At 49.5% G+C, this 13864-nt stretch overlaps 1 protein-coding gene across 7 annotated transcripts in view; it reads right to left on the minus strand.

Annotated features, from left to right (window-relative positions):
- NSD2 (nuclear receptor binding SET domain protein 2) overlaps positions 1 to 13864 on the minus strand; it is a 79324-nt gene that overhangs the window by 23002 nt on the left and 42458 nt on the right. For 6 of the 7 annotated variants that reach the window (XM_068543577.1, XM_068543582.1, XM_068543580.1 and 3 more), the window contains exons 6-9: positions 13067 to 13211; positions 10607 to 10725; positions 8267 to 8348; positions 6979 to 7103 (exon numbers count right to left, since the gene is read on the minus strand). In XM_068543577.1, the coding sequence (XP_068399678.1) occupies positions 6979 to 7103; positions 8267 to 8348; positions 10607 to 10725; positions 13067 to 13211 (471 nt within the window). Of the gene's footprint in view, positions 1 to 3486; positions 4598 to 6978; positions 7104 to 8266; positions 8349 to 10606; positions 10726 to 13066; positions 13212 to 13864 lie in introns of those variants that run through there. The other variant, XM_068543583.1, reaches the window with a different exon arrangement.

Genomic DNA, 13864 nt, shown 5'->3' on the forward strand with positions numbered 1-13864 from the left:
ACCCTTCCTAGCTGCCCCTGAAGTCCAGGTCTGAGTCGTGGGAACACACCCTGGCACTATCCTCACACCCACCTTCTAACCAGGCAGCTCCTGTGAGAACCAACAGCCCCAGAAGGTGCCAGGGAGAACCACATGGTGGCCAGGCAGGCCGTGGGGCTGCTGTTCCAGACGCAAGGCCAGCCCTCATCACAGATAAAATGAGTCTCTAAAACGTCCTATCAACCCAACGTTGTCCCAACTGTGTCCCCAGCGGGGGCTGTCCCACAGAGAGTGGGCTAGAGCGGGGAGCTGGGGAGGGGCCTGGCCAGTGGCTGCAGGCGCAGCGCTGAGTGACCCACCCCACCCCCACTGATGGGCCGGGCTGCCCTCCCCCACCTCAGCCGCTTCTGGAAGGTGCAATATGCCCCGAACGGTTAGCACATGCTTCAAAACACATGCCAAAGAATTATATGCAAAAACCCAACACCTACATTCAGGCCAGAAAAAACTGTAAATGTGGATCTACCAGGTAACCATGTAGCTACAAAGGCATCTCACAAGATGAGGCCTGTCTGGTTCCTAAACAGACACTGAGCAGGCGGGAGGGTCCCCTCAGGGTGTCCTCGCCGGTGGAAATGCCCAAAGCGAGTGGCCCCTGACCCCGGCAGTACAAGCAACAAGATGGAGGGACGCAAGGCATGTGTTTGTTACCTGCAAAGGACACCCAACTTTCCATCACTGGCAAGTAAATCAGTACTAATTTCTAATATTCTAGGTAAAACAGCAAAAACAGTACTTAAAAGGATGAAAATCAATTTCACTGACCAAAAATCCTAAAATATACAGGAGTCAGCATATTTCTTAAAAAAAAAAAAAAAAATTGAAAGCCAATCATAGATTTGAGAGCATTCTGAGAAACCTTTTCTAATAAGATAGCGATATTTCGGTTCTTTCAGCAAAAGACTATAATTTAGATTCATAATCTAAAAGATAAAACTGAGTCCTCAACAATTACTACTTCTGTTCATAGATTTCTAAAAGCTGAGGTGATGAAGCTATTGATTTTAAAAGCACAAATGCTAGTTTCACACTAAGTCAAGGCAGCTCTCACTCGGTCCACATACAAACGACTATCTGACCAGAACAACCTGAAACGTGAATTAATAACTGAAAGGAGCCAGACGCGCTTCAGAAACGAGTTGAGTTAGAAACAACCAAACGGCAAAGGGATCAGACACACTTGCCAAAGTCGCAGTGACCGTACTCTCCAGCTCCCCTTTCAGACAGGAGTCCCTGCTGGGGGCCTGGGGGAGGGTGCCTTCTCGCCCACCTGGGCCCGCACGAGGCCTCGCCCAAGCCAGCCAAGAGCCACCCGCCAAGCAAGCACCGCTCCTTCTACTGGACTCATCAAATGGACGGAGGACGCTCCTTTATTTAAAACACTTACACTGCTACTGAAATGGTGAACAAAACCTCAGCTCTTCATCTGCCACAGCGGGCCCAAAGTCCAGGCTTTTGGTGGAGAACCCTAATTTTAAGCCCACACGTGGGCACCTTTTATGCTTTTCGGAAGTAGATGCTAATTTACAGTCTGACTTTTCATTAGAACATTTCTAAGACAGACTCGATAGCTATGAGAGTCGCCCCCAGCCTGGCCACGCTCACACACCCCGGACCTAACCCTGGGCGAGCAGACCAGGGCCCAGGAGACCGAGAGGGGCAGCAAACCTCGCCTTTCCGCTGTCCTCTCCTCCGGTGTGTTCAGCTGCTCCCGTCCCCTACCACGGCAACCTCTTGAAATGGCCAACCCCCACCCCCGCCCCCGCCGTCCCACGCCCCGGCCCTGAGTGCTCCACTTGAAACGTTCCTGTGGTTCTGCGTGGACTTCCCACGAAAACCACGGCATCAGGCACAGCTAACGCTGGGACGGGGGCCTCACAGAGACCACCCTGGGAGCAGGCTAACCCTCCCACACTCACACACGGCAAAGAGCCACCCTTTGCCTTATGTTTCTGAAACTTTGCTTCCTTGTGAAACTTCACTTAGGTTTCTTGTCGGTTTTTAGGAATGTCCTCTTTAAAACAGTGAGGTTACTTTCAGTTGGGAGGTATAAATGTGCGAGATACTAAAGAGAGGACTGAGAGGCAACCTCACCTAAGTCCCCCACGGCTGAAGACTCTGGGAAAGGTGCACAAGGAGACAGGAGTCTGTGGGCGGCAGTGGGAGCAGCTCCACCCGACACGGCATGGGCCCGGGGGGGGCCGCTCCGTTACCGCGGGCTACCTTCATCTCTGGAACAGCTACCATCTCAGCTTCTGTACACTCAGACAAGTGTCCACCTGTGGCCTCCCGTTTTGTTCCAGAGGCCCTCCTCGCAGCCACCTCCCCACCAGGCCCAAGTGTGGCACGTGGAAGGAGCGGTCACGGCAGTGACTCTGTGCATGGCATAGCCAAAGTCACCTCAACAACTGTCAGCTCAAATGACTAAAGACCAGGGTGAATCGGCATTACTTTGACCTTAGGAAAGGAAGCCATTCCGCTATAAGTAGCAGCATAGTGGGTCTGTGCTCCTGCAGACAAACTACTGCCCGACCCTCAGCTCTTTCAGAACTGGAGCCCCTTCCACTGCCCTCCTTCAGGAAGCTGTGGGCAGGCCCTCTCGGGAACTCTGCCCCCCACCAGCGTCCCTCAGCGAGGCCACAACAATGCTGACTGCATCTGCCTCTGCCTGCCGGCACCTTCCCGCCTCCCGTGGGACGAGGTCCCCCCACCCCGCGCTGACTGCATCTGCCTCTGCCTGCCGGCACCTTCCCGCCTCCCGTGGGACGAGGTCCCCCCACCCCGCGCTGACTGCATCTGCCTCTGCCTGCCGGCACCTTCCCGCCTCCCGTGGGACGAGGTCCCCCCACCTCGCGCTGAGAAACACTGCGTCGCCCCTCCCCCTCTCCTGCACGCACCCCTGTTTACTCAGCTGAGGCTAAGTCTACGCTGCTCCTGTGGACACAGCATCGAGTCATCCCCGTCAAAAAGGAAGGCGCCCCTTTCTCTGCTGGCTCCTAACGCACCCATCACGTGTCGGTCGCTGGCTGGCTACCAACTCAAAATCCATCATGCCATAATTTCAAACAAGTCTCTTAATCCTTGTCAAAGGCCTTCCAGGCTCGAGTCTTTACTTTGGGTAATGGCTTCTTGAACTAGGGTCATTTTTACACCACCGTTTTTTCACATTTTAAAATTTAGTGACTGGTGTTTTGAGAATCCTACATCAGTCCTGAGCTCCTCCACGTCCCTTAGGGACAGCGTGACTGAGGCCGTCCTGGGGGCCCCGTGTCCACTGAGTTTGAGCAGAGTCGCGCCCCCAGCCACAGTCCAGTACCCGGAAGCGTCAGTCAAGCCCAGCGTGGGCCGCTTCTAGGGTTACTTTACCCCCACGCGCACAGTGCACTCAAGAGGATTGCTTTTCGTGCCAAAGCAAAATTTATACTTTTGGATAAAAATGGAATGATGGTGATTTTATTATTTTTATTGTTATAACCATTATTGTCACAATAGCGAACCACTAAGTCCTTGCAAGGCGCCAGGCACCCCAAGTGTTTTACATGCGTTACACTACTTAATGGTTTAGAACACAAGTATTTAGTGAGAAACTCTCATTAAAGGAAAAACACACCTGAAGAGTCCGCTCGGAATGAACCGAGTGCTACCGGCCTGGTAACGTGAAGAGCCCTCCCGCCTCTATGACCTGAAGGGCACGGAGGCCTTTCCTCACCATGCAAACATGCGGACACCCTGGGGCACACCAGGTGGTCACCCAAGATTGAGACATTTAATATAATGGCTCATGTTCTATAAAAGCAACCAATGAAGAGGTTGGTGTAAATAACCTGATTATAGGACCCCCCCCTAGATAAGGGTTATTGAATCAAAAGAGTTAAATGGTTCACAATGATACTGTAAATGACATTTCTTTTCCTACAAATTTACTATAGCTAGTATCATAGTAAAACTGTTTAGTAAAAAAAGACAGAATCAAAAGTCTTCCTGCCTTTTATGTCGGAAATTAGTTTACTATCTACAGGATTGAATACATTCCATTAGCAATGAGAACAGTCGACGAGGACTCTTTTTAATGTGTGCTGTTTGTTCTTTGTTTTTGAAGGTACAGGTGCTGACATTTTTTTCAATAAAAATTCAGTAAGTTATGAACTAGAGGAGAAAAACGACCTCTAACAGGATGAACCTCTACAGTGTGCTGTCCTTGTCACCGCCCAGGACAGCCCCTGATCGAGGGCATCCTTTCAACTTGAAATCTACATTGACCACTGGAATATGAATGTGTTTCTGTTATGAGATGAATGTGATTGGTTAAATGGCCTTGATTAGGTATCTTACCTTGGTCTTAAAATTTGTTATCTGTTTTCTTCATTGTATGTGTTATTAATACCAGTAAAAACAGATTATCACACATCTTCCATAACTGATTGTGAAAGGAATGCCACTGAGTGTGCACGATGACACGCCGCCTGCAGCAGACATCTTGGAAAATTACACCATTTTAAGTGCAGTACAGAGCAGCTGAGTTCAAATCCAACTTGGCTGATGTGGGCTCCCATAAAAGCTGTTACCAGTGAAGGCGAAAAAAATAAGAATTTGCTCTACTAAGGGAATAAGAAATGAAATTACAAAACACTTAAATCACATTAATTACTTCCCAGGCCTTTGTCATGCAAGTGTGTGATTGTAATCCGTCCTCCTCATTAGGGGATGCAGTACTACTATGGAATAACTGTTCTAACGTAAGGTTTCATTGATCACATATACCTTGTTTGAGAGGAATTTAGACCACAACATGACCTAAAATGTCTTGAAACACCAACCCTATGAAAATTCCTTATTTTAATCAATGGTATTGAAAGGAGAGAATATAAACATGCAAAGGGCATGTGACTCACCCCGAATAAGGGGCCAGTCTGAGCCCTGCAAACAGCAGCCCCATGGTCGCCCAGTGCCCACCAGAACCGGACCTAGCGGCTTCTAGAATGTTTCTTTATAACACTGCGCTTTGTCTCTCATGCTAAAAGGCACTTAGCCTGGCAGACGTCGTAAATGTGCACTGTAGTTCAGTAGTGTTAACACAAACAGACAAGCCTTCTTGTTCACCTGAAGCGGTTTTAATAAAAATGAACTCTAATGTGAGATTTATATAAGTCGCACAAAAGTGGCCTGATAGAAAAAGCCTAGTAATTTAAATGTTTTTCATGTAAGGAACAGAATGCACACTATGGAATCTATGTATCACCTTCAAAATGCAAAAAGGTGTATGATTTTAATGTATTTAATATATAATATAAATGTATTTAATAATCTATTTCTGAAGTTCTAAAGAATTAAAAATCAATTAAGCCTAATGATTGTAAAATGCTTCATCTAAGTCTTCCGAAGTTCAGAACAAATGTCTAAGCCAGAAGGATGAAACTCATCCTGGTCAAAACCAATGTCAGACCATCAGGTGTGTCTGACAAACACGTTTTACCCTCTACCCGCCATCCTGGCCCCGTGGTGAGCTGCTCTAGACCCACGCCTCTAACCCACACGACTCGTGACCAGGAACAACAGACAAGATCTCAGCGGCCTCCGTGTTTCTCTTTTGATGGTATCTGACAACAGTGGAAGTAAAAACTCCACCAAATAAGTGGGCCAAAATATGATGCCAGAAAATCTCATTAAAAAGTGTTTTAAACAAACTGCCTTAAGTGAAAGGGTCTATAGAACTGAAACTTTTAGTATTCCTCTTCTTTAGAATTGCAGACCACCTTTTATTTAACTTTTTAGGATACTAATCTGAACTTGGACAAGAAAAATAGGAAAAATGTTTTGTATAGAATTTGCCTTTTCATGTTTCAGTAAGCTCCCAGGAGCTCAGCGAAGAATTCTTCCTGCGTTGTCTTGACCGTGCCCAAATGTAAGAAATGTTCAGTTACCTACACCCACTAAGACTGGCCGAGGGCTCCACCCCACACCGCCCCGAGGCCCCTGCACGCCTGCGAGAGCAGATGCCTACCCCCGAAGGCCCGGCCCCCTCTAATGGGCATAAGCACCTGATGCTGAGAGAGCAGGGGACACCCCGTCCCCACCACGGACCACAGTGGAGACCACGTCAGAAGTGCCACCTTCTGACCCACTCCCTGCCTCACTACCCTGTTCCGAAAAAGCCCAAGGTGAGCATCTCTTCACAGATAGTCTAAAAACAGGACTCACGTCTACAATGAGAAAAAGAATCACAGGGAACAAAATAACAAGAAATTAAGACTCGACAATAAGCTCCTTGGGTAGTCTCTGAAGCTGGGAATCCCAGACTCCCTCTGGACAAAAAAGGGTCATACCTACATGCTGAGGCTGTTTTTCATTTTGTTTTTATTAACGGCAAAGACTTCAGATTTGACGATGCTCTAGATGTCATGATACAGTGTGAGAGCCTCAAACAGCTACAATTTCACTAGCGGATACTTCCCGAGTCCAGAAAAGAGGAGTCACATTACCACGGCAGTCCTGACTCACCTCGACACTCAGGGACCTAAAAACATGCCAGAATTTAAAGGACCAAAGCTGTGGACCCAAAGTCACGGAATGCACAAGGCATGTGCACAGCATGTGGGCCCCGCCATCCCGCTGCGTGAGCACACCAGCCCCGCAGGCAGCCCCGCTGACGCTGTGTCAGGTTAGGACCGGGTGAAAAATCACAGGACCAACATCTTGAAGACAGATTTCAAGCACAATTAAAAGCATCAATACTGAAGTACAGCCACGTACATTTACGCACACACCGTGTGCGTGTGTATTTCTCTCTGAAACAGACACGGCTCAGAGCACCTAACCTCCCTGCGACTGTGGAGAACACCCGGGTCACGCTGATTAAGTCTGACCTTTATCACACTTCAATGTGGGTAACTAAACGGCCTTTGTGTGAGTGCGTGATGATCACTATTATTATGATTTTACCTCATTCTCAGTCAAGGATGCAGAAGGAGAAGAGCTTTTGCTAAAGGCGAGCGACGCAGACGCCGCTGCGGGGGCCCGGTGCCGCTTCTTCAGGGGCTTGCAGGCGTCAGACAGATGTTTTGTGGCTGTAAGATAGGTTTGGTTTATAAAGTAAAGTTTGAAACCTTAAACCCTCAATCTCTTTCCTGCTTTAAAAGTACCCCGCTAATACACGAAGTTTCTAAAGATGCATTTTCTGGGCTTAACTTTTTGTTGTGGAAAAATCAGGGCTGACGAGCTAGGCCGTGAACTCCCACGTCCCCCTGCCCAGCCCCAAAAGCCCCGCCTGGGCCACACCAGTCCCACCCAAGCCTGATGTCAGGTCCCCCTGCCTGGCCCCCAACCCGCCACCTGGGCCACACCAGTCCACCCACGCCTGGTGCCATGTCCCCCTGCCGGTTCTTCTGCAGCAAATCCCAGACATGTCATTTTACCCATGGGAAGCTAGAGCACCTCTGCACGTAAGGTTTGAATGTGGCCACAACAGCACTATCACACTTAAAAGTAACAACCCTTTCTATCATCAAATGTCCACTCAGTGTTCAAACTGTTCACAAACGTCTGTTTTTTTGAAACAGTCTGTTCAATTAATTTTTAAAAACCAGTACAGCTCTTTATGCAAAATAAGGGAAACAGAGCCATTTCCAATCTTCACTTACTCTGTATTTTATTTTCCTTTCTTATTACAATTTGGAGATGGTAAGCTTTCTTTAATGAACTACCAGACAGATACATCAAAAAGATAATGAAAAGGTAAAAAGTGACCTGATTCCCCCTTCATTGTTTTGACAGTTATTTTTCACAAACATTTTAAGCTAGTTTCTTCAACATGTAAAACAGAAATAACCAGTCATTACTTTTACTTTTTAGCTAATATACACGGAGAACTGGGTACTAAAAATAGTGGAATTTACAGCAACAACTGGTACCATCAAGTCAGAAACCTGGACATTTCTGATTCGAATCCCTTCTCTAACCTAATTTAAACTGAAAACAGTAAAGCCAAGTACAAGTCAGCAGAAGAGTGACTTCAGTGACACTCAGCTGACCGTCAACCGCACATAAAGCGGCTCACCTTTAACTGCATGGGAACCTCCTCCCCACCTCGCCCTCTAGGCTCCAGCTTCCTGCTCACACGCTCACCCCTGGCTCCACCCCCCCGCCCCCAGCGGGGGCTCCCCGAGGACAGGACCAGGCCGGCCGCCCACCGCCAGCCCAGGGGACCTGGAAGGAGCGCTGACCACATTACCTGCCTGGCTCTTGAGCGAGGAGGCTGCCTCGATGGCCTTGCAAGAGCCTGTGCGGGATGTTTTGTCTGTGAACGTCTCTCTCTGTTATAAAAAGGGGGGGGGGGTGCGGAGGGAGGAAAGAAGGAAGGGAGAACAAAGAAAACGAAAAAGGAAAGAAAGGAGAAAAGTCTCCAATGTGAACTAACACAGGCTGCTGAAAAGCCGTGTGACAGAAACGTCTTCCTGCGGAAGCGTGCTCTGCACAGACGGTCAGCGGCTGTGGCTGCCCAACTGACACCCTCTCCGTAACCGGGCCGACTCTCCCCTGCCCACCCCACCCCACCCCACTCTGACGACTGCTGGGAGGGAGGGGCAGGTGCCGGGCCAAACCTGGCCTAACCGGTCACTCTGAGAACCTCAAATGAGACTCCTCAGTCAGCTACCAACCGTCCTCTGGGTTCAGCGCGCAGTGAGCGGGAGGGAGCGCCACTTCTACCCTAGGCGAGCCCAGTCCATGCAAGGTGCGCCTGGCTCACTCCAGCCCACCAGGCGGACCATTTCCAGTCCTGAGATAAGGCCCAGACAAAGCTCACAAACAAAGATCATCCGAAAGCACATTTCACAACAGAAAAATAGCACACACACAAAAATATCATCCACACTGGTCTAGCGCTCAGAATTCAAATAACGTAGTCTGGACAGCACTGGGGCACCACTGCCTCACAGCCACCCTGCCGCCCAGGAGGCCAAGTTTGCCCCGGACTCCAGCAGGGATGGTCACAGGACCGGGGACAAAGTAACAGGTGCCCAGCACTGGGAATGCTACCTGGCCCATCCAAGTGCTCAAAGCATATTAGGAATTATACCCGATATGGCTTATAAACTTAGGTTTATAAAAACCAAACCTAACACTACTCTCTTTAAAAATCATCTGTTATTTCCTGAGCTACTAGTTAGTAAAATTTCTGTCTAGCTACTTAATGTGAATTTTGATATTTCAAATGTCCAGGGTCACACACTTTTTTTTTTTTTTTTTTTTTTTTTTAGGTAAATCCCTTATACAAATATTTCAAAGCAACCAGTGTCAGCATGACTGTCAGTAAAGGACCACTTCAACAGCAGGAGGCCAGAGGAGAAACTGAATATGTGTTCCCAGGTAACTGCACACGTCAGTGTTACCTAGCTCATTACCTAGCTCATTGCTGGACACCTGACAGGTGCCCCGGGAGAATGCTCTCCTGTCCAGGAAAATGGGGCAGGGCCTGCCTGCTCTCCTGAACTGCAAATACACCTTTAAAGAAATAAGACAGATGACATGATGGCCACATATTTATGCTTGAGCAATATGTGAGATTTATTTTCCATTCTTTGAAATAAAACAATAAAAAGAACAACTTCTCAATTTAGATCAGTAAAAGATAGTTCGGGGAATTCCCTGGCTGTCGAGTAGTTAGGACTCCACACTTTCACTGCCAAGGGCCCGGGTTCGATCCCTGGTTGGGGAAACTAGGATCCCACAAGCAGCCAAAAAAAAAAAAAAAAAAAAAAAAAAGGGAAGAGTTTGAAGTTATAATCAAAATCATAAATCAGAGTACAGCTACTCTGCCAGAACTACTATTAAATAAACACAAACTCAAATGTAAGGTACAAAGTCTAACCTCTCAGTTCATGAAGACGTTAACCGGGCATCTAAATCGCAGAGCGCACTGGCAGAGCCCACGTTCTCTACACGCACGAGCACGCATGCCAGACACAACAATACAGGTCCTCTGAATGTCTGACCCTTGGTCAGTTTCATGCTCCTCCAGGTACCAGGCAAGCTCTGCCCCTTGACACTGGCTGGCACCGGCTAGAGCTGTGAGGTCCTGTGGTTGCCTTTACAAAAGCTGGGCCTTTACATCAATACTTTTTTGTTGTATCAAACAGGCCTACATAGCCTGCTTAGTATTCACATTAAGTAAATAATAATATGAATTACTAATAAATGGAATGAGTTCATAAAACCTATTTCAATGCCTTTAATGGATTTTTAAACTTCTTATGAAGAATAACATATAGTGGATTTTGATGTTCTCCTGTCAACTCATTATTTACACACTGAATAATATGCCCTACATTCAAGAGTCATTTTAAGTATACAATTTTGTTGAATCTAAACATCAAGAATTATTCAGTGTTGGGATGTGTTAAATTCCCTGGCAGATAAAAACTCGCTCTCCTCAGCGGCCTTCTCAAAGAAGCTCCAAGGGGAAAGCCAGCCCCGGCCTCCAGCTGACGCCTGCAGAGGACGCCTCCCCGCATCCCGCCTGCGGCCCAGGGGAACTGGTTCCTGCAGCCAGGCCCACCCAGGACGTAATTACCTTCCGAAGACTGTGCCTGTCGGTCCTGAGTCTCTTCCTGGGAGCGTCCTCAACTTCAGCATCTTCTATAGGGTCCTGTGTCCTCTTCGTGTGGTTTCTTTTTTTCCCGTTTAAGTTACCTTGGAATGGGGATGGGGGAAACTTACATGAAAAACCCTGCACAAGCTGTCCTCTAGAGCACTGAGCAGCTGCCCAGCGCCTTCAGCGTGTAGATCCAGCAGTGATGGGCCTCCTGAAACCCTGTTCATTTCCAGGGCCTAAGTACCACAGGTCAAATCTCTCTGCACTTTCCAAATGGCAAGTAGAAAATCCTTATCTCATCTAGGGATTATTATATTGGTACCTGTTACATTTTAATGTACTATAGCATTAAATCTAAATATAACCCAGTATTTTTACAAAGTCCTTTAACACGTTTCCTTAAAGAAGCATCTTAAGTGAAACAATCCACGTGCATTTGCAAACTAAGCACCTTCTACATGTTTGCTTAACTGTGCCACCTGCTAGGTGTCCGCAGGGAGACCACCTAATCTGAGACTTAAGGTGTCCGAACAGTACTGACAGAAAAACAAGACGTAAAGTAAGAATGCAGATTCTAGAGAGAGAACTAATTTGAACACGCCAAGGTTTATTTAATACAAATCCAGTGTCTCCATTTGCAGGACTGCTTTACAGAGGTTCAGGGTTTGCTCCTGGACTGTTCACCAAACATCTCCTGGGAGGGCAGTGTTGTCCTCAAACCCTACGGAGGGGGGCGGAGAACACCGGCCAGGAGGCTCAGGTCCCTGCGTGCAGCAGCCCTGGGCTGACACGGGCCTGGGGCTCCGCCTCAGGTCCAGGCCCAACATTGCAAGAGAAGAGCAGAACCGGAGCGCTGGCCTCACCAGCTGCCAGTACCAGACTGGCATAAGCCGGCCTGAGAGTGCCCTTCACTAAGCTCTGGGCCGGCCTCAAGGGAACACCAGGAGAGGCCTGTGGAGCGGCGGCTGTGGGTCCACGGACCTGCCAGCCCCTCCTCGGCACGTGTGCACTAGGTACAGCTCCCAGGGGAGGGGAGGGTGCAGCCCTTCGCCCTCAACGTAAGGACCTCCCCTGTGCCAGGAGGAGGCAGTGGTCGTTTGTTACAGAGATGAGCAAGATGGGCATCTGTCTGAATTCCTAACACTGAAAGGATGGGACAGCTGACACCATGGCCTTTCCCGTCATCTTGGGGTCCCTGAGAGGGAGGGCTCGAGGCCTGCAGAGCAAACACACACCTGACACACACTGGGGGCAGGGACCACCCATGCTCCCGTCTGCCAAGTACTCAGGACAGTGACAAAGCAGGACGCACAATCAAAGTCACACTCACTCTTCAAGGGTAAGCTGAATCTGGCTTCAATAAAACCTGACTATTCTTAAATCAGCAGCCACTGAAAAGGGACACTTTTCTAGATTTAGCGTACTGATGAAGAGTCTGATAAACTTTTGCCTTTTAAAGAAAATACACAAATCCTAAACATCCTCCCTATTCTAAATTGTAGTATTCGCAACAAACCCTGAACAACTTGAATGAAATTCACTATTGATATCATTAGATGGTTGCTGTGGCGTTCTAGAAAGCCCTAAAATCAAGATGGGAACACGTGTGAACAGAACAGGAAGGCAACACGGATGTAGGCCACCTCGGTGCTGACCGAGCTCATGCCCACGAAGCTCGTGCCCACGAAGCACCCTGTCAGGCGAGTCTGGAGGCCTCTCCATAACTCTTCAATGACGAGCCTTGAGAGATGCAGAATTCTTTTGTATTTCAAACTGATACCCAAACACGTCACACTTATCTTCCCATTACAGGTGTCAGTCTCCCACAGGCACAGAGGACACACCCAACCGTGGTGACCTGTCTTCCCCAGAGCTCACAGCATTAAGCCTCCCTTCTCTTACCACAGCCCAGGGCAAAGCGGCACTTTTTGTTTTTTCGCCCTGAAGGCCTAAGAAGAACCAGAGGCTACCCACACTCAACATCAGTCCACGGTCACCCTCCTCACCCTGCGAGCTCTCAGGCCAACAGGCCATGAACGGCCGGCCCCAGGGCCAGAGCCCCTGCCCTCGGTGGGACGCCCCCCATGAGGTGCAGGCGCAGCCCCAGCCAGGACGGCAGCCTCACGGCAGGACCAAGGCCTGAGGTCTGACCCCGGCCCGTCACGCGAGCCTCCGGCCCTGGAGGCCGCCTGGACTCCGTGCCTCCCTTCTGCTCCCTCACCGCACCTCCCCCGCCACTGGCTGCACGGGCAAGAGAGCGAGGGGCCTGCAGGGCCACAGAGGATCCCACGGAACAGCTCTGGCGACAACGAGCAAGGAGACCAGGCAGCAGAGGTTGCTTTACTGTGACCGCTGCACTCGGGTCAGAGCCGGAGCACAGGCTGCCACACGACACACACCACGGCTACGCAGAGGACACGAGCACAGAGCTATGGTTACCAGAGTCTTCTTCGGACGGGGACGGGGCCACGAGGGCAAACTTGGTGTGATAGCGTGCTTTCTGTTTCTCGTTGAGCATATTCCACTGGGATCCAAGCAGCTCTTCAATCTCCTCAGCGGAGGCGTCCGGGTGCTCAGCGACAACCTGCGGACACAGGAAAGGTGCGATAGGAAGGCTGGACGCCCGAACTCACACAACGCGGCACGCGGCCCCTGGCGACTCAGCACGTGGCGCTCTCACTCCCATGTCATGGAACTACGTCCCATAAAGGCTTCAAAGAAAAAATAGTGTTTAACTGATGTTGTAACTCATTGAAAACAGCGCTGGTGGAAACGATTCCAGCTGTATTTGTGTAAATGCAGGAAACGATAAGTGGTAAGAGAAAAAGTACACTTTTCCAAAATCACTAAACTGTTGGTAACTTGCAATTTCCTAGGCACCCTTGAGAAGCCAGCAGGAGGAAACACAACCTCTGGGTACAGGGGCAAGCCCTTGGCTGGCTTTCTCGCCGGCTGTAGCACCAACCCTCCTCCTTTCGGGTCTGCGCTCGGGAGGGCGTAGACGTGGCCGAGGAGCCCCGCCCCGCTGCGCCCCGAGACAGCCACTCCTCACAGCCGGGACACAGAGCTCCCCGGCCCTGCAGCACACGGGAAATGCAGATCCTCAGGCCCCACCCCGGGGACGCGCATCTTCACAAGGTCTCCAGAAGAGCCCCGTCACTGGGCTGTGAGGAGTGGGTCCGGGCTGTGCACTGTGATAATCCGGGGGGAGGGTGGGGAAGGGCGTAAAACTATGGT

The sequence above is a fragment of the Eschrichtius robustus genome, chromosome 4 (genome assembly GCF_028021215.1).
Source record: "Eschrichtius robustus isolate mEscRob2 chromosome 4, mEscRob2.pri, whole genome shotgun sequence".
NCBI classification, from domain to species: domain Eukaryota; kingdom Metazoa; phylum Chordata; class Mammalia; order Artiodactyla; family Eschrichtiidae; genus Eschrichtius; species Eschrichtius robustus.